This window comes from Trachurus trachurus, assembly GCF_905171665.1.
Source record: "Trachurus trachurus genome assembly, chromosome: 21".
NCBI classification, from domain to species: Eukaryota; Metazoa; Chordata; class Actinopteri; order Carangiformes; family Carangidae; genus Trachurus; species Trachurus trachurus.
In genome coordinates, this window is record NC_139899.1 from 27,154,411 (window position 1) to 27,178,237 (window position 23,827).

General features: G+C 42.1%; 1 protein-coding gene across 1 annotated transcript in view; it reads left to right on the forward strand.

Annotated features, from left to right (window-relative positions):
• Positions 1-1,745: 1,745 nt before the first annotated feature.
• The window catches only part of LOC311004071 (protein mono-ADP-ribosyltransferase PARP4-like), a 28,082-nt gene continuing 6,000 nt past the window's right edge, over positions 1,746-23,827 (forward strand). The window contains exons 1-31 of the mRNA XM_083996019.1: positions 1,746-1,809; positions 3,798-3,969; positions 5,995-6,232; positions 8,125-8,254; positions 8,866-8,944; positions 9,065-9,178; positions 9,521-9,673; positions 9,941-10,078; positions 10,165-10,329; positions 11,701-11,852; positions 12,951-13,082; positions 14,057-14,155; positions 14,327-14,510; positions 14,839-14,980; positions 15,604-15,749; positions 15,854-15,985; positions 17,200-17,286; positions 17,381-17,545; positions 18,201-18,247; positions 18,414-18,495; positions 18,814-18,951; positions 19,033-19,222; positions 19,542-19,612; positions 20,592-20,779; positions 21,337-21,436; positions 21,686-21,856; positions 22,067-22,147; positions 22,768-22,848; positions 22,945-23,040; positions 23,198-23,440; positions 23,528-23,584. Coding sequence (XP_083852145.1) covers positions 3,844-3,969; positions 5,995-6,232; positions 8,125-8,254; positions 8,866-8,944; positions 9,065-9,178; positions 9,521-9,673; positions 9,941-10,078; positions 10,165-10,329; positions 11,701-11,852; positions 12,951-13,082; positions 14,057-14,155; positions 14,327-14,510; positions 14,839-14,980; positions 15,604-15,749; positions 15,854-15,985; positions 17,200-17,286; positions 17,381-17,545; positions 18,201-18,247; positions 18,414-18,495; positions 18,814-18,951; positions 19,033-19,222; positions 19,542-19,612; positions 20,592-20,779; positions 21,337-21,436; positions 21,686-21,856; positions 22,067-22,147; positions 22,768-22,848; positions 22,945-23,040; positions 23,198-23,440; positions 23,528-23,584 — 3,927 coding nt within the window. The 5' untranslated portion in view covers positions 1,746-1,809; positions 3,798-3,843. The remainder of the gene's footprint in view (positions 1,810-3,797; positions 3,970-5,994; positions 6,233-8,124; positions 8,255-8,865; positions 8,945-9,064; positions 9,179-9,520; positions 9,674-9,940; positions 10,079-10,164; positions 10,330-11,700; positions 11,853-12,950; positions 13,083-14,056; positions 14,156-14,326; positions 14,511-14,838; positions 14,981-15,603; positions 15,750-15,853; positions 15,986-17,199; positions 17,287-17,380; positions 17,546-18,200; positions 18,248-18,413; positions 18,496-18,813; positions 18,952-19,032; positions 19,223-19,541; positions 19,613-20,591; positions 20,780-21,336; positions 21,437-21,685; positions 21,857-22,066; positions 22,148-22,767; positions 22,849-22,944; positions 23,041-23,197; positions 23,441-23,527; positions 23,585-23,827) is intronic.

Below are 23,827 nucleotides of genomic sequence, written 5' to 3' on the forward strand. Positions count from 1 at the left end.
ATGGAGTAGACCTTGTAGTTCTACAAAGGTTAAAACTTGGTAGAGTTAGGGGTTAGATGGTTAGGATTAGGGGTTAGGTGGGTTAGGGTTATAGGGTTATAGGGTTAGGGCCAGTTTTTTTTTTTTTTTTTACCATAAATAAAGCATAACATGCTGTCCCACTTTACCTGAACGATGCCGTCCCACATTATCTAACATGTTCAGCTAATGTGGGACAGTGACATAAATCATGTTTTTATGAAAACAAAAGATTATTTTAAACTTTTTTCTCCTGCTTTTCAACCAGTGTTTAAACTACTTCATTATGAAACAGTAGTATAGATTCTTACCTAATTTAAATTCCATTAAAAGCCTTAACACTGAGAAATAGAAACCAACATGCCACTGAACTTACCAAGTATTTTGACTGTGTTGACCTCCTGTGAAGATAGGCCACGCCCACTCTGATGATGTCAAACCAACTCAAACCATTGTTTAGTGGCAAGAGGTGTTGTAGCAACAATTCAAGATCAGTTTTGACCATTGTATATTAATTTTGACCATATTAAATCATCGCAATGTATAAACGTCCCACATTACCTGATGTCCCACATTACCTGAACTCACCCTATCACTTGTAGGCTATGTGTATTAGACTTTGTACACCTTTGTCTTAAGTTATTGTAGGATGCTTACGATCAACTGTTAGTTTGACAAATAGTGATGCTAAAGACTAAAGAGCAGGGGGGGTTGACACTGATGCTGATGGGAAAAAACAAAAAAAAAGAAACAAACACATTTAGCAATAATAAAAAATAATAACTAATATTTAAACTACAAGGAGTAGTTTTGTGTTTTGGGGAATGATTATTGGGATTTGCTGTATGTTTTATCTTTGCACATAAGAAAACCTACCCTATAGAAAAAATAGACAAGGGTAGGTTTTCATAGGCTTAGCCTATAGCTGAAACATGAAGCATGAAATGGGATGGAGGTAACGTAAAGGTCCAGTGTGAACAATTTGTTTAAATTCCAAGAGTAGCATCTCTTCTTTTTGGATGTTTTGAATTCATGTCTAGAATTGATGCCAAAGTCTGCTTGACCCTCAACTGAGTAAAACTTAATAAATGCAATTGTTTTGGAAGCAAAGTTGCTGACAAAAGGTGTGTTCAGAATGTAAAAAACTATAGATGATGATAATGCTGAACAAATCCCTTTGTTAGTAGGCCTACTTGGAAAACTGCCTTAGGCTTTTACTCTGAAAGGAAGTTCACTAAAGTGGAAGCGGTCTCATTGTAAGTCGCTGTGACTTGACAGAGTCAGTCAGAGTGTGTCTCTTCCTGGTTCAGCGCAAACACCAATTTCCAGTTATCCACATGAGTTGCTCTATTTCTCACACAGCTGCAGGCCCATGCTCCCTCCTCTGGATGAACAGCTGTACTGCAAACAAAGACTGTACATGCACCATTAGTTATTCATACTTGCAAGCTTTCTGCAGCTTTGTCACAACCGCGGTTTCAACTTAGAAACCATGTCAATACTCCACTGTTTACTCCAATATATAGGTAAACAAAGCGCACAATCATTTTTGAAACACATTGTTGTGAATGTGATTTCCGCGTTTCTGTTTCACCTCAACGTCACAGAGCCTTTATTTTGAAATCCACCGGAAACTAAAACTTTCTGCCACTGGAGCAGCTGATACGTGTTGACTAATTAGGGTATTTTTTATTGATGGTTATGTCTGTCCGAAGATGGTAAAGATGAGGACCTAACGTCGGCTTGTGTTTTTTTGCAGCAGGAGTAGGCTGTACCGTGAGGGTTTTTACGGTAAAGTAAACCTCAATTTAAGCAATATTACCCTCGAGGGTGTGCTTTAACGTCATTTGAGCACTACAGTGATGCAGCTGTGCCTCGGTCCGCATTGCAAGCGTCACGAAGTGCTCAAAATTACGTTTAAGCACACCCTCGAGGGTAATATTGCGATTATACAACTATTACCAACAAAATATAATATATCATCAAATTATATTCATTTTGATGGACAATTTGTCTCAAATTTTAAAGGTTTTTGCGAGTGTGCTTCTCGTATCCATGGGAATACATGGGGTCCGACTAATACCTGAAACACAATCAGTCACGTCAGTAAACTCCTATGTGTAATGGAATCGAGTTTACCTCTACAGCAAATAATCCGACCCTTAGTAACGACCTAGCAACAGAAAGGATTTTCTAGTCCCAGATGAGTGAACTCTGAGCTGACGTTAAAGGGATAGTAGCATTTTTTTTTAAAGTGGGGTTGTATGATCTACAAATAGCCCCTAAGTACTTTAATTGCAGTAGAAGACTCTCTGCACTCCTCCCGTTAGCAACACCAGCCCTAGCCCTGCCCAGAGATTTACAACATACATTGTTGTGAATGGACCCAAAGAAACGGCCCATTTTCGCGGCCTAAAAGAGGCTATATGTGAAAATAAATACACAGTTCCATTGTTCACTATAATATAAATTTTCCAGCCCTTCAAAGTGCAGGAAAAACACAGTTATTATTTGGACCTAACCCACTCACGTATCCCTCCGCCCAGGGTTAGCGCCCGCCGATCAGCAGTTGGTTAGGTCTAAATAAAAACTGCGTTTTTCCTGCACTTTGAGGGGCTGGAAAAATGATATTATAGCGGACAATGGAACAGTGTTTTTTTTTTTTTCAGGTAAAACCTCTTTTAGGCCACGAAAAAAGGCTGTTTCTTTGGGTCCATTCACAACAATGTATGTTGTAAATCTCTGGGCAGGGCTATGGGCTGGCGTTGCTAACGGGAGGAGTGCAGAGAGTCTGCTACTGCAATTAAAGTACCTATAGGGGCTATTTGTAGATCATACAACCCCACTTTTAAAAAAATGCTACTATCCCTTTAATGTTTTATCACGGTCTCGGACTAAATCAATATCGCGTCGCCGACACAGCTGATGGGGAAAGCCAAACATTTCGAGATTATTTTGCCCAAATGTCGCAAAGTGAGAGAGAGAGAGAAATCAACTACAGGTTGAAAAAGGTTGGCATAAGAAAGAATGGACGCATTAAAAGAGTCTGTAAACACTGTTCTTCGGGAGAAACAGAAACTTGAGGCCCATTTTCTCCTCTCCTGCCCCCTGTACCAAACTGAGAGAGAGGAGATAACTGCAGCAGATCCATCATATCAGGGAAAAAACACGTGATGAACTGTTAAAAGTCTGTTTGGGAGAAGATCCACAATTTGTAAAGTTAGCTTATGTAACACTCTGCCATGATACTAGAGAAACACATGAAAGTTTTTCATTTCTTTATTTTATGTATTATTAACACCATCATTTAATATGAACTATATGTATATATTTTTTTATTGTTTTTCATTTCTTTATTTTATGTATTATTATTATTATCATCATCATCATCATTTAATATGAACCACGTGTATTTTTCATTAAAATTTAATGACACCCAATCTGTGTATAAACAACACTTCATCAGCACACACACATGCGTATACAGTATAAATGTATATACTTTCTTATTTTATTTTAATTGTATAGTATATTTGATTCTGTGAGTTGTATTTGTTTTGTTTCATTGATGCTTTGGAAACATCTCGTAACATTCATGCCAATAAAACAAATTTGAATTGAATTGAATTTTTAATCCAGATCACAGTCACTTATTTTAATATTTTGAGGATTTGCTTCCGCAGTTTCTTCTTAACCACAAGTGTGTGTTTGTGTGTGCATGCGTTTGTGTGTGTGTGTGTGTGTGCGCGTGTGCTTCTGGCCTATTCCTGTTACTGTAGCTGATAACCTGTTTGCTGTTGAGTTTCCTGCCCTCCACAGACAGACATGGCTGTGTTTGAGAACTGCTCTGTGCTGTTGGAGCTGAGAACTTTGCCCTTCAAGGAGAGGAGGAGGCTGAAGTCCGCAGTCACAGAGAATGGAGGAAACATTTCCTTTTTGGTCAATAAACAGGTGAGTGGGTGTGATTCTTCCCCGAAGTAGGAGGCGTCTCTCACTTCCAGGTTATTCTCACTCTCCAATAAATTTGCAGCTGTGTCATCCTAGTGTTACTGTACAATCAACATGGCTGCCATCTCCTGGTGTTCCTCTGCTATGGTCACACTTCAAGTCTTCAACACTCAATTCATTTTTCTTTCCAGATCTCATTAGATTCATTAAGATGTTCAAATTAACGTTTTAAAGTTCATAGTATTCATATTAGACTCTAATGTGAACTGACCATGACCCTGATGTGACCTGCATGCACAGAGAAACCAGAAAGTCAGGGCTACAGACTGCCCTTAAATGGGGGGATTTTGCGCCTAAAATTTGAGAAAGCTTTCATCTACTTGCCCTCGTGCAACCAGTAAATTTGCTCTTTTTTTTAAAGAATCTGATATCTGTCACTACATGAATTAAACGGAAATGTGAATATTTGCTTTGCTAGTTGATTTATAATATTATTCTTATATCATATTCTCTGGTTGCACTCCACAATTTTAAAGGGATATTCCGGCGTAAGTTTAACCATGGTCCAATGCACCGTGACACCGAGCTAGACCCCCCTCGAGAGATGAACCATAGCTTCTCTAGTTGTAGCAACTTCAGCAATGGCCGCACCATAACAAACAACGCAGTCTATTGATCCACGCGTAACCGATCAAAAAGCCTCATAGCCACAAATAAAACTCAGAACAGCATCAAACTTCATCAACAGTACAAACAGGGTCCCAGCACATAATATGAGGCATCAAACATCTGTTAGCTTTGCCTGGTTTCTATTGAAAAGAGACGAAAACAACTCACCCACTCTCCTCCAGTTATACTGTACGCTATGCAGCAACTTTCCGCGTCCAGGCACTGACAACACACGTCCGAGTCCGACTGGCAGCACAAACACCTGGTTTCAGCGGCCATGGACAGGCAGTGACCACACTGACCACACTTGATTCCTCCAGGTCCAGCACATAGACTCCACCGGCAGCTGTCCCTCTTTCACTTTTCTCCTCCATTTCCTTCAGCTTTTCTTCAGTAAACTCAGTCTCAAACTGCTAGGGGCGCCCATCGAAATGAAACCAGTCGTCGTTGTTGTCAAACTCCATAAACTCAGCCGTGTTGTCCCTTCTGTGATGTCAGTGTGGTCACTGCCTGCCAGTGGCCGCTGAGACTGAATGTTTGTGCTGCCAGTCGGACTCGGACATGTGTTGTCAGTGCCTGGATGCGGAAAGTTGCTGCATAGCGTATAACTGGAGGAGAGTGGGTGAGTTGTTTTCGTCTCCTCTCATTAGAAACCAAGCAAAGCTAACAGATGTTTGATGCCTCGTATTATGTTCTGGGACCTTGAAGTTTGGTGCTGTTCTGAGCATTATTTGTGGTTATGAGTGGCTTTTTGATCAGTTGCACGTGGGTCAATAGATTGCCCTGTTTGTTATGGTGCGGCCATTGCTAAAGTTGCTAGATAAGCTAGCAGTTAGCAGACTTTATCTCTCGAGGCAGGTGGTCTGACTAACTCGGTGTCACGGTGCGTTGGACCATGGGTTAAACTTACGCCGGAATATAGACTAGGGGCCACTGTGCTCCTAGTAAAAAAAAAAAAAGTTAATCTGGAGCGTCGAATGTGGCACAAGCAGCACTGTGTGTACAGAAATAAAGAGGATTAGTCACATTACATATTAGCATTTAGGCTTCATTTCAAAGTTATTGCACAAAGTGGAAGCAGATGATGAGTAGGAGAAGGTGTGATACGACCACAAATCTAGGTCCTAAAACTTCACTGTTTACCTCCATTACTGCTGTCTGCCATGTTTGTTTGTGACCAAACTAAAAAAAGGCACAATCAATACTAAAAAAAAATGACCTATATGATTTAGAACCACGTATGAAACTGATTTGAAGATATCAGATTCCACTGTCAGATCTGGGTCAGAGGAGATAAAAATTAGACGTTGGCCTCCTGAATCCCACTTCAACTGATTCCTAACTTCTCATTTCCCATAGTGCTCTCTGATAGTGACCGACGATGTGTCCAGCCTGAGGCCAAACAGGCTACGCGGCATCCAGAAGTACGAGACTCCTGTGGTCGGGGTGGATTACGTGTACACCTGTCTGGACAGAGGAGTTCTTCTGCCTGTGGATGAATACAAGCTGGAGACTCCACCTCCCTCTGATTTTATTTTTTCACCCACTCCTCCTCTTCCTCCTCCCACAACCAGGCCAGACCCAACTTCATATCAAGGTATTGTATTAACAGGCAGTAACTGTTTAAGATCATAAAAAAACTCACCAGTTAAAGGGGTCTTTGTCTTAGTCTTTGTCAAAGTTATATTAAAGCAGAAGTAAGTGATATATTTGTGTTAATATAAGTCTTAAATAGTTATATCTTCCGACAGCAATCACTTACATAGAGTGTTTGGTCTGAATCACGGGTCTGTCAGTCACTCTGCTCTGCTCTGAGCCGAGGAGAAAACTTTTCTCGTATCCTACAGTTTTTATCCAATGAGGAGAGAGAACGGCATGCAGGGCTGTGTGTGCAGCCAAGGGACGCCCTGAATGTGGCGACGCAGGGACGAGGACTGTTATGGTGCGTTCAAGGAAACTCGTAACTCGTGTTTTTCCAACCTGTGAAGTTGTACCAGTTTGATCTGGTACGAGTTCACGGGTCAGAAGTTACGAGTGGCCGTTATAGTGACTTTCACAGGTAAAACAGGTCGGAAAAACACGAGTGGGTTGCCTGGAACGCTACAAAGTCGTAAGTTGTGACTTGAAGCTGTAATTTACAATTTCAAAAGCCTGCCTGGAACGCAGCATTAGCGAAAACGACCGGATCGCTTACTTCTGCTTTAATTCATCAACACTATTCAATTGTGTTTAACATGTTTGTTCTGCAATAATGAATTTCACATTAATTGTTGGTTTGGAGTAATTAGAGGAATTTACTAATTAGCAAAACTAGCAGGATCTTACCGGTTCCAAAACAAAACAGTGGAAGTGCTGCGATGTTATTTAGTGCAAATCAGACGTTAATTAGCTCCTGGAGCTAGAGGCAGGTGAAAGAAAATGTTGTGTAGAAACATCAGTGATAAATGTTTACATTTTGAATAAGATCCTTGTTGGATGATAATGCACTGTAGCTGCAGCAGTTAGTTCAATGACTCCTAACATCTATATCTCTAAATGCCTGTTGTTTTCATGGATCAAACTTTGAAAACAGAATTAATTTTGTGTTGTTTTAAAATGTGCAGTCTTTTCACTGTAGGGTTTGTGCAGGTGGAGGAATGTAAAGAGTCAATCATTCACTGTGTCAGCCAGTTAGACACAATCCTAACAGAGCGAGGCCTCCACCCAGCTCCAGCACAGTGACTCATGATTACACAGTTTACTGATCAATCATCAGGAGTTTTACCCTCTTGTCCTCCTCAGCTCTGATATATAGGTTCTTAAAGACGCTGTATATCATGTTTAACAGAACAGAGTCTGTACAGTAGGTCGGATAGAGATTGTGTTTGTTCTACAGGTGTGCACAGTCTTATACTTTGTCACACATTCAGATCGTCTTTAGTGCTCATTCAAACCTGCAGCGATGTTGCACAATGAAGCTTTTTCTTGTTTGAGTGTGCAGCGATCCATTTGTCACATTGTTTACACGCTGCTCCGGTTTGAATGCACACCAGCCCCTTGCAGAACCTTTAAAGGTGTACAGAAAAGAAAATTGAATTTGAGCCCACTCTGGGTCATTAAATTAGTGTAATAACTCATCTATCAGACAATGTAGGCCAAACTTTGTGCAAAATTCTATTTTTGAGTAAATCCAGGACGAAAGTGTGTATTTTTTTTTCCGCATTGGATAATGCAGGCGCACGGATTATACGTCAGCCTGTATACGATTCATCAGCCACTGATATTGGATCCGTAATCCGTCATTCAAACGTCTGACTCACGCACACACACACGGAGCTCGGGCTCGCCCCAAGCTTTGAATATCCCGCCCGCTCGATAACGACCAATCAAATTCGTTTTCCTCACTCGGGTAAACTCGTGTTGCAGCTCGTGACAACTCGGCGCGACAAACAGGACAAACGGCCATTTCTGTACACCTTTAAGGTGTCTGTTCTCTCCTGTTCACTGTAGCGCCTGAAGCACCGAGGAGCGCGGCTGTTGCTGAGCCTCCCACAGTCCAGGCCGAACCCGCAGCCTCTGTCAGTTTATCTCAGAAGGCAGAGCCGCAGGAGAGCAGCGGAAACGTCCTGGAAAAGTTCAGGTGTGAAAAGCCGTCGCCCTCATGTTAGCCCAGACATGCACAACACCGGCATTGACATTTTAAAGGTTCAGTCCTGTCTTTGTTGTTATTGTTCTAAAACATTTCTTTGATATTTTATGCTGTTTTTCTTGTCGTTTTCACAGTTACACTCACTCACTGGAAACCTTTTACTTTATTTCAGCTCTTATTTCATAAAAACGTTACATGTCTCATTTGAGGAGAATCATGGAGCTCACACAGTTTCTGTTTTTGTTTAGTTGTCTCTCTTTTACTACTCCCTCCTCCTTTGGTCTTGTAGGACTATAGAGCAGGGGGTTCAATATTTTTAAGGCCAATGATCCCCAAACTGATGGAGAGATGGAGCAGGGAGCCCCTGATGTGTATATTGTAATTAAAAAAGAAAAAAAGAAATATTGTCCAACCCAAAATTTTGCAAACCTGCTGCAGTACCTTATAGACCCCCCTGTTGAAGTCCTCTGCTATAGGACCACCCCTACACCTCCACACCTCCATCTCTGGTCGACTGCTCACACTTTGTCACATTTCCAAAAACACAGATGAAATACGACTCATCTTTGCTGTTTTGTTGTTGTATTTTTTGAATGACACAGAGTTTACACGGAGACTGATTCTGATGTTCCATCGTATCCGGACAATTTTCAAGTGGCCAAGTATTCACTCTTTGAAAAGGTAAAGGTGCAGCTTTTTTTAGCTTGTTACTGTTGTTCTCATTTTGGCAATGGAATTCCTTTTATTAATTATTACACAAATTATTACCATACTAATAATCGTCCTATTAATAATATACAGCGTCTCAAGATAAAGAGCCAGACATGGTGTGTGCTGGAGCTGCAGAGTGTCAAAGCAGAGGGAGGACGACAGTACCGCGTGGTCAGGTACTGGAAGAACGATGTCGGAGCCGAGGTTAGAAATCTTGTGATTAGAAACAAAGACTAATTTCAGTGTCCATTGCAAATATTGTTTCAGAGTTTACATATCTGTCATATCACTGTTGGTAGTTTTACATGCTACTTTATCTTTGTGCTGATTGTATGTGTCTGGAATCAGCTGTAACAGTTTTCCTTGGCATGTTGAATTACTGTATGTAGATATCTGTTTTTCATTCATGTCTGATTTTCAATAGCATTTAAAGCATGTTGTAGTTCATTGAAATAGTATACAGTAAATCAAGTGAACTGTAAAGTGTCTAGTGAAAGGTATACTATAAACATAAACATAATGACCATACAAGCCTACACTCCTCAGACGGTGAAGGACATGCTGGTGTTTCCGTCCACGTCAGAGGAAGCTCTGGAGGTGTACCAGGCTCTGAGGGACCAAGTCCAGGCTGCAGGTCTGAACCCGAGGAGCAGCATCCCTCCACAGGCCCGAGACCTGGGCTCCACGGCTCTGCAGCAGGTGCCACACACACACACATACACACACACACACACACACACACACTGCACATCTCTCTAGTCTCTATAACTTCTCACACATTCTGCTCCAGTTCTCTAGTATTTTACGTATTAGTATGTTGATGTTTGTTTAAAAGGTTTTAAGCCAGACTTTGTGAGATCCTGAAATCTGAAGCCTGAGGCGTCGCTGCTGCTGGACGTGCGGCTGCTGTAGCCGAGGCCAATGAGCCGATGAGGTGATTTACATGTGCTTGGTTTGGCCCGACAGCTGCTGCTGGAAGAGAGGCTGAACACAGCGAGCTTATCACAGGAGGTGGGCGTGTTCGTGGAGATGCTGTGGACCGAGGCCCTGGGCAGCCTTCGCCTCATCCTCACCGTCTCAATCGACAAGCTCAGCCTCAATGATGTAAGGCTTCCTCCACGGGTTGATCTGTAACGTCTCAAACCTGCTCATCATGAATCTCACTGGAGTTGCCCTTGTACTCCGTGTAGGTGACCAGGGCAGAGGGCTTGTTGCTTCAGGCTCAGAAGGTCAGGGAGGACGATTACATCGAAGCGATCTCCCTCTTGGGGGAATTTTACACTCTACTGCCGCACCGGGCGCCTCAGTATAACGCCTCTGCCAAGCTCCTCTCTGAGAAACTGGACCTCTGCCAGGTAACGCTGAACAGACGTACAGTACACACACCTACAACTCATGGCCAGGGTTGGGAAGTAACGGATTACATGTAACGGCGTTACTATAGGTACAGTTTAAATTGGTATAATGTAAATACAGTTACTTTCTTTTAAAAAAGAAGGATTACTTGGATTATTTTATCCTACCGCACTACACGCAGGTTGCACTGACTGTTCGGACGCTTGTTGCACTTTGGCAAAGTTAGAACCATCAAGGTGGGAGAGGGACGGACAAAACAGCGGCGACAATTAACCCAGCTCCGCCAGCCCAGAGAGCTCTCATCCAGGGAAAGAAAGGAGGGTTACTTGCTAAACTCGTCGGCTCTGCTGAAGTTGGCTTCGTTTTGGTAATGTTGCTATCGGGATGTCCAGCATATTCCTCTTCAATGTCCGGTCTCTGGTAAACAACATGAACGAACTGCGACAGGATCACGTTGTTAAAAGGATCCTGGACTGTCGTGATGTTTATAATGAGCATGGTTTAACAGCAACGTCACGCTGTTTCTAAAACGACACCGACTTCAGCAGAGAAGTGAGTTTAAGTACAGTTTTAGTGTTGGCCTACAGATTTAACAGTGGCTCCTGTCAATACTTTATTTTCAAAATATCATCATGTTGCCCTACTCTCACAAACAAAACCTATTTTAAATGGTGTATTTTTTCGAAGGTATTCTGCATTTATGAGAGGTTGAGGGGCTGTAGTCTGGACTGTAGAGCAGAGAAAGCTGCTCAGTTTTAATATAGCCTAGGGCCAGGCCTACTAATTTAATGTGATTGGCTATTAAAAAAAAACATTTAAATATGGCTGGATTATCAATAACAAATGTAAATGTGGTTTGACAAATTCACATAGCTATTTATCAATGCTTTAGTTTAAAGGAGCCACAGTAGCCTATAAGTTTGTGTAAGATCATTCTCTAAAGCAAATTGAGTGTCCCAGTTAAAGGCACTAAGATATAAAACTGAACTGTGGAGGGCAGTGAGACAGCTGGGTGAACTGCCCATGAACAAAAAGGTGTTACTCTCCACAGTCACAGTTTTACATGCATCATTTCACATATGTCACTGTGTGATCAACACCGATAAGTTTAGCTGTTCTATCTATTTATTCCATTCATGGTTTACATACATTACATACATAACATCATAAATGGAAAGGAGCAGGATGAAGAAAAACTTGAATAATTAAAACTTCCATCATAATAATATCTCATAAGCTATTATACAATTATAAATAATAATTACTTCTTTGTTTTAAATAAGTGTAGTGTGTAGCACAAGAACAAACTCTTGACTGTTTGGTCACAGATCTACAGAATTAACATTTCTATTGATTTCTGTTTGTCAAAGTTAATCAGAGATGTCTTGAACTTGAGCGAGATGACTCTGAGAAGCCCCGCCCCTTCCAGTCTGGGGAAATACCGCGCTCTCCGGTGCAGCATTGAGACCGTCCCCCCCAGCAGCCCCGAGTTTCAGGCTGTGACTGCTCTGCTGCAGGACAGGTAGCGCGCCGCCTCTCATGTGCTCGTATGTCTGATGTAATTTCACAGTTTCTCATGGGGAAAATGAACCCATTTGGATCCACACAACCTGTCTCAGATTTAACTGAACACCACCTGGTATTTGTGTCCCTATTTAAAGGGATACTTCACCCAAAATCGATAATTCACCAATTTTCTACTCACGGCCATGCCAAGGAAGGGTTTGGAGAACTTTCAGAGTCATCAAAATGCTTTTGTTTGGAGTTCCAGGGGGGGTCCGGCTGGCAACGGATTTTCATATAATGGAGGCGGATAGAGCTCACTTTTGAATCATCCAAAACACACACTATGAAACATCCAAACACCTTCATACTGCTCGTCGTACTGACCCAAGTGTCCTGAAGCCGCCACATGAAAAAGTTCGTTCTTCGTTGTAAACCATTGGATGTATGATGTAAACACGGAAGAACATCTCACAGCAAATCTCACACAGCCACTGGGAGCTACTGCTACAACAAGGCTAAAAACAGAGATCAAATTATTTTTTTCCAAACAACTTTTTCATGTGGCGGCTTCAGGACACTTGGGTCAGTACAGACGAGCAGTATGGAGGTATTTGGATGTTTCATAGTGTGTGTTTTGGATGATTCAAAAGTGAGCACAATTGGCCGCCATTATATGAAAATCTGTTGAAAATTGGTGAATTATTGATTTTGGGTGAAGTATCCCTTTAAGGCCATTTGGTGTCACATCATTCAGACTCACTCTCCTGCTTTAGAGCAGCTCTGCTTGTGGTTTTATATATTTCTATATCCACCCTGCAGTTCTTTGATCAGTGATACTTTCTCTGCTTCTCCTTTCTCTCCCCTTTCAACCAAACCTACACTCTTAAACTTAACTTAAACTAAAACAGACAGAACAAAGGGAAACTTCTAAGAAATAAACCCAGGAAATGCATTTCAGTCTCAGTCAATGTTTTTCCCCCTCTGAAGTTAGAAAATACTTAAATGGTCAAATTCAAATGGTCTGTGATATAGATGAACTGGTGTATTAGTATTTGCTGAGTTTTTTTCTGTGCAGGTCCATACACACTATGATGAATGAACTGTGTATTTGCAGCAAGGTGCAGATCCAACAGGTTCTGCATCTGAGCAGAGGTGTGGAGCTTCAGACATTCAAGAGTGAGATTGGGAACATTAAGCCACTCCTCCATTCCTCCAGCCCCGGCAACTTCGTAGGAATCCTGTCTCGGTGAGATCACACACATATACACACACACACACACACACACACACACACACACACACACACACACACACACACACACACACAGTGTGGACACTGTGTGGACTGAAACCTGAAACAAAATCATGATGAAATGTGAAGACTCAGTAGTGACCCTAACACAATGTCAGACATACTTGAACTGCTGCAATGAAAACACAATCCTGCACCTTTGTGTCTGTTGTCATTCATCTCATTCTGTTGTAAAAATGGACCTGTTTCCCTTCTGCCTTCTCACACGCTGAAGAACAACCTCTCATTTTATCTAATTGAGCGTCCTGAGATCCAGCTTCTCTGTCAGGGTGAAATGTGTTGTTCCCAGATGATCCCAGGTGTTGCTGCACAGAAACCAGTGGAATTAAAATTTCCAGAGATGAAAAAGTTCTTTTTTTCTTTTTCTAAACTTTGCCTTTTGAATTTCAAAAGCCATGCTACCTGCAGTGTGGGAATGCACCACCAGAGGAACATCACATATTCTTTTGGTTTATTTTTTGAAGGAAAAAGTTGAACAGACGTTTGATGAAGTGAAGTTTTCCCCCAACATTGTTCCTACAGAGTTTGTGGATAAATAAAGTTCAAGCAGAGACTCTCCAGTGCTGTTTGGAGACGAGGCTGTGTGAAGAGACTGGATGTGGTGGCATTGTTAGAGCTCGCCTCCTGCTTCATGTAGTACTTCTTTTCAAAACATAAACATAATTTAAACAATGGTTATGTCCCCTCCCCATTCACTTGGAAATTACACAGTGATATAATAACCGTGCAGGTCTACATTTTAAAGGTTCCTTTTTGTATAAAGGTAGATGTCCATGTGTAGTGTGATTATAAAGCAGCTCTAGGTTCTATAGTAATACTGTGAAAGTATCAAAGCCTCACAGAGGACCTTAAAAACTTATGTTTCTTGAACATTTATTTTCTAACCCTGATTTTTACTCTCACGTCAGTGGTCTGCTGTTGCCTCGTGTTGGAGTGGAGCATCATGGGATTGAGAGAACAGACATGGGTAAACTGGGCAGTGGAATCTACTTCACCGATGCGTTTAGGTTAGTGCTATTTTAGCAGACAACACCATGCTACACCGACATAAGAACCTAACAAAAACTTGTTCTTAATTTATCCACTTGATCAAAGTAAGAGCAAAACATGCTAAATAAACATGGAACGTCTTTTACAAAAAGCCCCTCTCTCATCCTCCATGCCCTCCCCCTCGACAGCACCAGTCTGAAATACTCCAAGTGCAGCGTGACCGACGGCTCTCGGCTGCTGTTGGTGTGCGACGTGGCGTTGGGAAGCTGCAAGGACGTCCACAAAAAGGACTTCACGCTCACCGAAGCCCCTGAAGGACACCACAGTGTGCACGGAGTCTGCTGCTGCCCTAACACTCACTCTGAGTTTGAGGTAGAGTTTGTGTGTGTGTGTGTGATAAATAGATTAATGGGTAGACCTCTAAATGAACTGTCCCAAATCTGATTTCATCCCTAATATCGGACACAGATTAGCTGTGACAAGCTTTTTTAATTTGCTGAGTTCCAGTTCATTAAAGCTAATATTTGTGAAAATTGTCTTGTTTGTAAATTTCCTCTGGCAGCAAAGAGTCATCGTCAGATTGTGGTCGCACCATGAACATCACATTTGACTTAAACCTCCTTCAGCCTGACCACATCTATACTGTCTGTTACTGTGTGGACTTGTGTGTGTGACATGTGTGACTCTGCCTGTGCTCCAGGATGATGAGTATGTGGTGTACAGTCCTGACCAAGTCAAACTGAAGTACGTGGTTCGGTTCAGCATGGAGGGAGACAAGCTGAGGGATTTCAGTCCGACCATCAACACCTCCGCAGAGCCGTGTCCACCTCCCTCTGATCTGGGTGAGTGCCCAACTGCTCCTGAGGCTTTTTTGAAACATGAAGATGTCACAGTTTTTTTTTTTTTTTAGTTTTTATGATTGAGATCAAATCTTTACCTCCAGTTCCTTTCCTACAATCAAAATTGTATTCAAAGAGCCCTTCAAAGTGCAGGAAAAGCGCAGTTTTTATTTGGACCTAACCAACTCACGTATCCCTCCGCCCAGGGTTAGCACCCGCCGATCAGCAGTTGGTTAGGTCCAAATAAAAACTGCGTTTTTCCTGCACTTTGAAGGGCTGGAAAAAATGATATTATAGCGAACAATGGAACTGTGTATTTTTTTTCAGGTAAAACCTCTTTTAGGCCACGAAAATAGGCTGTTTCTTTGGGTCTGTTCACAACACTGTATGTTGTAAATCTCTGGGCAGGGCTATGGGCTGGCGTTGCTAACGGGAGGAGTGCATAGAGTCTTCTACTGCAATTAAAGTACTTAGGGGCTATTTGTAGATCATACAACCCCACTTTTAAAAAAAATGATACTATCCCTTTAAATACTTGGTTTTACATGTATTTAAATTTACTGCCATTGTGTTCATGTAACTTCAGTCTGATATTTTTTCTCATGTCCCGTGTTGTCGTGACCCAGCAGCCAGCCTGGATTTGGATGAGGGGGATGAAAAGGTTAAAAACCCTCTGGAGGACGTGACGGCGGGACTGTTGGACAGCTCAGGCCAGCAGCTCCCCCTGCAGGCCGTCCATGTGAAGTGTAAACTGATGGATATGCTCTCACAGGTTGGGTTTTCTTTTTTTTTTCTAGATTCATTTAGATAACAGCCCTGTGAACTGAGGGATGGATATAAAACCTTACCAGAGTTTGTCTTCTCTTTCGCCTGCAGGTCATCATTTTCCAGAAATACACCAACACGAGCTCTGTGCCCATCGAGGCAAAGTATGTCTTCCCTCTGGATGACTCTGCAGCCGTGTGTGGATTTGAGGCTTTCATCAATGGGAAACATGTGGTGGGAAAGGTAACTCACCTTTTTTAAATCTCCAGTTGAGCTATTTCTTTATTGCCTAATGTCTTCATCATTATTCATTTGCTGATAAAAAGGAACGTGAAAAAGTTCAGTGCAGTTTGCATCTGTTTTATCTCACTGGCTGTACCATAGATAACAACACTAACACTGATCTCTAAACTAAATCTTCAATTATCAGAGTCATAAATATGATAAATCAGAGAAAAGAGAAGTCACAGTTCCTCAGAGACGCAAAACAAACAGGAACTTAAAATAGATAATTCAGTGCACTTCTCCAAAAATGTAAACAAACAGACAAAATCATGGTACTCTCTGTAACCATGGCAGCTCGTTTTCTCTTTGTCTGAAAAGTCTAGTTTATTTCCACGCCATCATCAGAGAAGCTGCTTACGTCTCCGCACGTCGCCGACATAAACAAACACGACGGCATGACTGGTTTGACTGACAACTGACAAATAATGATGTCAGTCTGTGTGTTCAGCTGCATGTGGAGCAGATTTACTGAGTGAGCCTGTGTCGTTTATTAAAATTGTGCATCTGTGTGCATCTATAGAATATTAGTACAATCCGTCATTGTATTATGACTGACGGATTAATCGTATTTTCATCGTCATCATGATTTGAACATGTGCCATGAATACAGGTGCCATGAAAGGAAAGAGAGGGTTAAATTTACTTTCTGTTTAATTGATTGATTATTCAATGCAATTTCTTCAGTAAAAGTATGCTCAAAATATTTTTTTCTATTCTATTCAGTGTTGCAGGGTACCTATTAAAGCAGAATTCAGGAACTGCATGGTTAATATGCTCACTTAAATATCTGCTTATTTGTTTTTCTTGCAATCACAATTTGTTTATTTTGATTTGCTTATTTTAGTTTTGGCATCTTCTCCTGGGCCTTGTCTAGCTGCTGTATTTATGTGGAGTTGTAATTTCTATAACACAATGAGGTGCTGTGTCAAACCAAAGACCGAAATAAACTAAACTGAAAACAAGTCATATCTTCATTGCAACATTGAACAGTGTCATCACACTCATATTCTGTAGGCCTATATTATACCATGCATTAAATCCATGCACTGTTGCATCACAAAGGATGTAAGCAGCATGAAAGGGAATCATGAAAACCAGTTTAACCCTGTGTCTATGTCGGTGTGTCTATGTGTGTGTCTGTGTTTCTATGTGTGTGTCTATGTGGTTCTCAGGTGAAGGAGAAGGAGACGGCTCGTAAGGAGTACAAGCGAGCTATAGAGCAAGGTCATGGAGCGTACCTCATGGACCAGGATGCTCCTGTAAGTCACCTGAACACATAATTTAATTTATTTAATGCATTTTCATTCATATTTTTACACTGTAATTATTTTTTTCTTTCATGCTGACTTGCAGGACGTGTTCACCATCAGCGTGGGCAACCTGCCGCCCGGCGCCACCGTCCTCATCAAAGTGACCTACGTGTCTGAGCTGGTGGTCAGGGACGGGGGGATTCTCTTCTCCCTGCCTGGCAGCGTGGCCCCGTGGCAGGAGAGTGCAGCGCTCAACCAGACCACTCAGGTGAGGAGAACCTGGACCCACTCAGACAGAACCCTTGCTGTGGCTCAATTTGAATACTTCCACACTTAAACCAAGTATTTTGAGTGTGAGTGCGTCTCAATTGACAAATATATCAAAATGTTCCGGTAAGTGCACAACAACAGTATTCAATTTGAGACAACACTAACCATCGAAATTTGTGCACAACAGAAGTAAGTAGTATACTACATGACAGTGTGCTCATGGAAATATTCAAATTAAGACACAGCGCCTGTCTCCAAGTGTCAGATTGTTGTACTCATTATTTTTTACACAGCGTCACACATAAGAATGTAATTTTTTTAGGCAATAAGCTGCTATACTTCTTTTATGTAAATACTGTTTATTTATTTATTTATTTAAAATTTTGATATTTGCATTTAAAGCTTAAATGAAAACATGAGATATCAATCTATAAAGGGTCTGTCCTTTCCTTGGCATCAACATTTCTATTTTGGTTTTGAGCAGTTATATACTGATTTTTGGGTTGATGTGATTCCTGCGTCACTGATTTAATGTGGCAGTATAAAGGAAGTATGTGGACGTTAGCTTTTATTTCATAGTACATGAGCGGCTCCACACTGCTAGTTCAATGACTGTCAGTTTTTTTTATCTGTGTGTTTCTGTTGCTTTAAAGGTCACCGTGGAGAAAGTGTGTGTGACTGATGAGTCGGCGAGTACGAGGTGCGCTACAGCAGGTTTTCGTAACTTCTGACCCCATCTTTTGTAACGACTCATGATTATTTGTTACTGATTAGGTCAAACTTGTCGGACGATGGTTTTCTTTCTGATTTATTTTCTGTGATCTGCACTTGGAGGCTGCGTCTGATGAGTTGTTTCTTTCCCTCAGAGAGTTCACGCTGGACATGTCGATCGAGATGCCCAATGAAATCACCAAACTGCAGTGCATCACTCACAAAGTCAAGATGAAGGTAACGTGATGATGATGTTGATACACCTTCTTACATGGATGTCAGATATCTCCTCTGTCTCTCACTTGAAAGTCAACAAGATTTAATATTAGTTTCACTATGGTTTGTTTCTTGTTTCACAATTTGGAAATAAAACAAAAATGAAATGAAAATATTAACATTCATAATAAATCAAGAGAACAGGCTCCATGGAAATTCTGCAGTTTTCATATAAAGACACTTTGTACAACCTTCTTCAATAATATGTGTTTGATCTCAGGTTGTTTTTTCTTTTCTCAGTCTCTCTCTCTCTCTCTCTGTGTGTTTGTGATCCCATAGAAAACAGACTGCAAGGCAGTAGTGAGCGTAGTGCAGGGAGAGGTCATGGGTGCAGAAGGTTTCCAGCTGTCAATCACTCTGTCTGACGTCCACCTGCCCAGGATGTGGGTGGAGAAACACACTGACATTGACAGCCAGGTCAGTCCTCCTCCTCTCTCTCTATCGCACACAGTCACATCTTGTTCTTCTTAGATTTTAATCCACTCCTCTCTCCTCTAGGCCTGCATGTTGGTTTTCTACCCAGACTTTGACGTCAACTCCGGCTCAGCGGACGATGAAGTCGTCCTCTTGCTGGACACGTCTGAGTCCATGAGGGGAGAGTCTCTGCACATGGCCCAGAGAGTCGCCCTCCAGGTCCTCAGAGCCCTCGGCCGCAGCCTCAGAGTCAACGTCGTTTTATTTGGCACAGGTCGGTTTTGTCCTTCTAAATTCCTATGCACATTGTGATAAAACTTAAAAGAGACAAAAGACAAGATAGGACTACAGCTCTCTCTATTAAAGTGGAAGCTAAGGTTGGAGGTGACAGTCAATGGTATTAATTTGACTGCATGAAATTAAAAAGATGAACAGATATGAGAAATTAAATTACTTTTACAGAGAACAAATGCCCGACACAGTGAGTGAATAAAGGAACTGAACACTCTCTTCTTAAGCGGGAGCAACAAAAACTGTTCGCTGTGTGAAGTCGACATGTTTTCCATCATTTTCCTCTGTGTTTCCCTGCTCAGATCACACAGAAGCCTTTCTGACAGCACAGCCGCTCACTGAGGCTCGTCAGACTGCAGAGAAATTCATCAAGGTGAGTTAATGACCGGCAGATTATTTCATCGTGTGGTTGGTGCTGGAGCGCACTGTTCTGAGGAACACTGAGCGCTTACGTGAGAGGATTATGTTTTCATTTTGTCTGTACGTCCTTCACATTCATTTAAACCCGATGGCTGATGGAACTCTTCAAGGAAATTTCTTCAAACATTCACTGGGATTCACTTTACTTCACTTTTATGACTACATTTGGTTCATATTGTTTGACTCATTTTGGCAAATTGGCCCATTGCCATAATCCCTTTAGTCATAGCAGTAGGTTCATTACCTTTAATTGTCGGTGCAAGCTGTTTTTAGAGAGGCGGAGCAGAGCCGCGAGCTGCTCAGAGCTACGCTACGGAGGCTAATGGGATTTCTTGGTTTCCCTCATCAAACTCATCAAATACACAATCCAACAACTCCAAAACGCTCTGGTGGACAAGTTGTGACCTGCACATTCACCACGCTATGAGATAATAACAGGACATTACGAGACAGAGTTGTTTTAGAGGGAAATTCATGCAAAACCACTGATGAAAAAGCGGAGGGGTCAGGGACAGTTTTTCATCAAGCAGTCTCTGCATTTGTCTCAAAAACAACTCTTGTCTAACGTTGTGTTATTATCTCATAGCGTGGTGAATGTGCAGGTCACAACTTGTCCACCAGAGCGTTTTGGAGTTGTTGGATTGTGTATTTGATGAGTTTGATGAGGGAAACCAAGAAATCCCATCAGCCTCCATATCGTAGCTCTGAGCAGCTCCTGGCTCTGCTCCGCCGTTCTAAAAATAGCTTGCACCGAAAATTAAAAGTAACAAACCTACTGCTATGACTATAGGGATTGTGGCAATGGACCAATTTGCCAAAATGTTGAACTATCCCTTCAAACACAAAGACACAACTCCTATTAATGTACATGTAAGTAGGCAATAGTGGCAGTGTGAACTTTAGTTTCTCAGACCGTCCTCTGCTCCTCTCAGCGTCCCTCTCCAGTAGGAGGCAGCACTGAGCTGTGGCGGCCCCTGCGGGCCCTCAGCCTCCTGCCTCCATCCCGAGGCACCAGGAACCTGCTGCTGCTGTCGGACGGCCACATCCTGAACGCTGAGCTCACCCTGCGGCTGCTCAGAGACAACGCTCAGCACAGCCGCCTCTTCACCTGTGGCTTCAGGTCTGGGTGGTGTCAGGGATCATGGGGAGGGGGGTTATATGATATAAAGATACAGGCTTTAGAAAGTTGTGTCTGGGGATGTCACGATTGTACATTTTCTTGGTACAATTATTGTCAGAGAAATAATCATGGTGATCACATGATTATTATGCATTAATTCATTTCACAACAATATGAATGTGTAAAATCAAATATAATCAGAATGTAATTACATTACTAATTGTTTACACAAAATATTTCAAATATATGACTATTTATTAATGCCCCAGTGGAAGTGTTTGAAATATTCAGGTCATAAATTCTCATCTATACCAAATGTTTACGTTTATTTTAGTCGTTTTTTTAGAATAGAAATGACACGCTAACACCAATTCAATGTTACGTTAGTTAAATGGACCAGTATCTGAGCATTTACTTTTATTTTGGCGCACATCTGCTGATATTCCGACATAATCTTTTTTAGGAAGTGCCGGTATTTAGGAATCTTTGCGGTTATTTAATTGTGGCGTTTAATACATCCCTAGTTGTGTCTTGACGTTTGTGTTTCTATCTCTCAGCCCGACAGCCAATCGGCACATGCTCAGAGCTCTGGCCCAGGCCGGAGGCGGAGCCTACGAGTTCTTCGACACAAAAACCAAACACAACTGGGCAGAGAAGGTGAGATGGGATGACAGATGATCAAACAGTGTGATCTGATTTTATGTTTTTGCTTTTAATTACTGTGTGAAGCAGCAGGAATAAAACTGAGTCCTCACTCGTGTGATTATCCACTCAAAACTTGACTAAATTTCCCCAGAGGTTTCTTTCTAACCTGGATGAATTTCTAATGCAATGAGCCATGAGGTGTGACCATTATCCTCACACGTAATGAAATAACCACTGTTGATTGATCTGTTATGGCCACAGGTGGCATGTCAGGTGAAGCGTATTGCATCTCCTGGCTGCAGTTCAGTGTCGGTGAAGTGGCAGCAGTTCGACCCAGCAGCACCCACTCCGGTTCAGGCCCCCAAGCAGCTCCACGCTCTGTTCAACGACTGTCACACTCTGGTTTACGGCTTCATGCCGCACTGCACCCAGGTACGCGCTGTATACACGGGACTGTCTCTACATCTAATATTAGAAACAAGTTAAAACTTCCTGTGATAGTTTCCCAGACCTCAGTGTGACGTCTGTAGTTCCTTTTCTATAGCCAATTGTGAAAAGTATGACATGCAGCAAAGTCATCATGTTTAAAAACCAGCAGATCTTTGTGTGTTTCCTTCAATGCGTGATGATTGTTTCACACAGGCCACCCTCCTGGGAAACCTGAACGGGCAGGAACTTAAAACCATGGTGTCGACCAGTGAGCTGCAGAAGACCAGAGGCACAGTGAGTCCGCACAACGATCACCCTCTACACTACGACAGCACCCGCCCACACAGCAGCTACACCGGTTATATAGCAGTTGTAAAAATGTGTTTTACATAAAATAAAATACTAAAATTAACTATGTAAGTCTGGTCGCGTTTCCGCTGTTTTGCTAACCCTCCTCCCAGCCATGTGCATTTCTTTACAACAAAGCCTGCGAAAAATCAATAAATGGAGCGGTGGATAACGTTTTTTATTACACAGCTCTCTTATTGGTCCATCGCTGCGTTCTACAGTCTGTTATTTCTGTTTAATGAACGTCGTCAGGTATAACATACTGTTGCTAGTCCGTCTTTTTAACGCATGGGGAAAGGGGGAAGTGATGTAGTTACTGTTTTAGAAATGATAATGTGTTTCATTCCTCCATTACTTAAAAAAGTAATCAGATTAATAGAGTAATCAGAGAAAGCGTTTCTAAATGACATGTAACACTGAACAACAGTTTCTTCCCATCAATCAAACCCCCCAAAAAACAAGATTTGCTGTAAAGAGGTGAAACTTTGTCGCATCACAACTTGTTGATGGTTTTGTCGTGACCATAAAGATGATGATGAAGTGATGATTATTATGTGTGTTTTCAGTTTCTTCACAAGCTCGCAGCTCGGGCCCTGATCAGGGATTATGAGGACGGGAACCTGGATACCGATGAGGCCGAACACGAGGTGTGTGTGTGTGTGTGACTGAGGTTTAAAACAGCCCACCTCAGTGTAGCCGTCCATTCTGAGCTCCACCTGCTGACGTGCTTCTTGTTTTTCCAGGGGATGAAGGCGGAGCTGAAGTCCCTCATCATCGACCTGAGCAAAGAGTTCTCCATCCTGTCTCAGTTCACCAGCTTCGTCGCCATCGAGGAACGGGTTTGTAAAGTCGTTTGCCTTTTTTTCCACATTCGACTCCTTGTATTCACCTCTGGCAGCTGTCTGTCACGGCCACCTTCACCCCTGTCACTCTCAAGTTTCATCACATCACGTTGTGCAGCTTCCAACCAAACCGAACCCTTCCACCTTGTTTCAGGACTCGGAGCAACCGGAGGACGGTTTCACTGACATCCCCAAGCTGATCGCAGAGGAAGACGTCGACTTCCTCCCCTACGTGGGCTGGACCTTGGAGGAAGAATCGGAGGAAGAATTGGAGGAAGAATCGGAGGAAGAATTGGAGGAAGAATCGGAGGAAGAATTGGAGGAAGAATCGGAGGAAGAATTGGAGGAAACATACGACGACATACCAGGCGTCATATACGATCATGATGATGAGTTGGTACAGGCACTGTGTGTGGTGTATTCACAGAGAAACAGCAAAGTAATTTGTTGGGATTTTCTAACTCTGTATTTTTCTCTGTTGTAGCTGGATTACGAATTCTGTGATGATGACGATGTGTATGAAGGGTCTTCAGAACTTTTGGTAAGTCCCTTCATGCAGTGACTACTAACTGCTCTGACTTGCTGCTGAACTTCTGAGCTTCCCTGTGATTGTCATCCCCAGACAAGATATTTATTATATTCACTGAATTCCTCCTACACAAAAATGGCTTTAATTCCAAGGCCGGACTTTAAAGGGTAATCGTTGTTTTGTTTTTTTTACAATCTGGACCTTATTTCTATTTCTGTCTTTCTGTAGGTTGACCTACTGACCTCTGACCTGGAT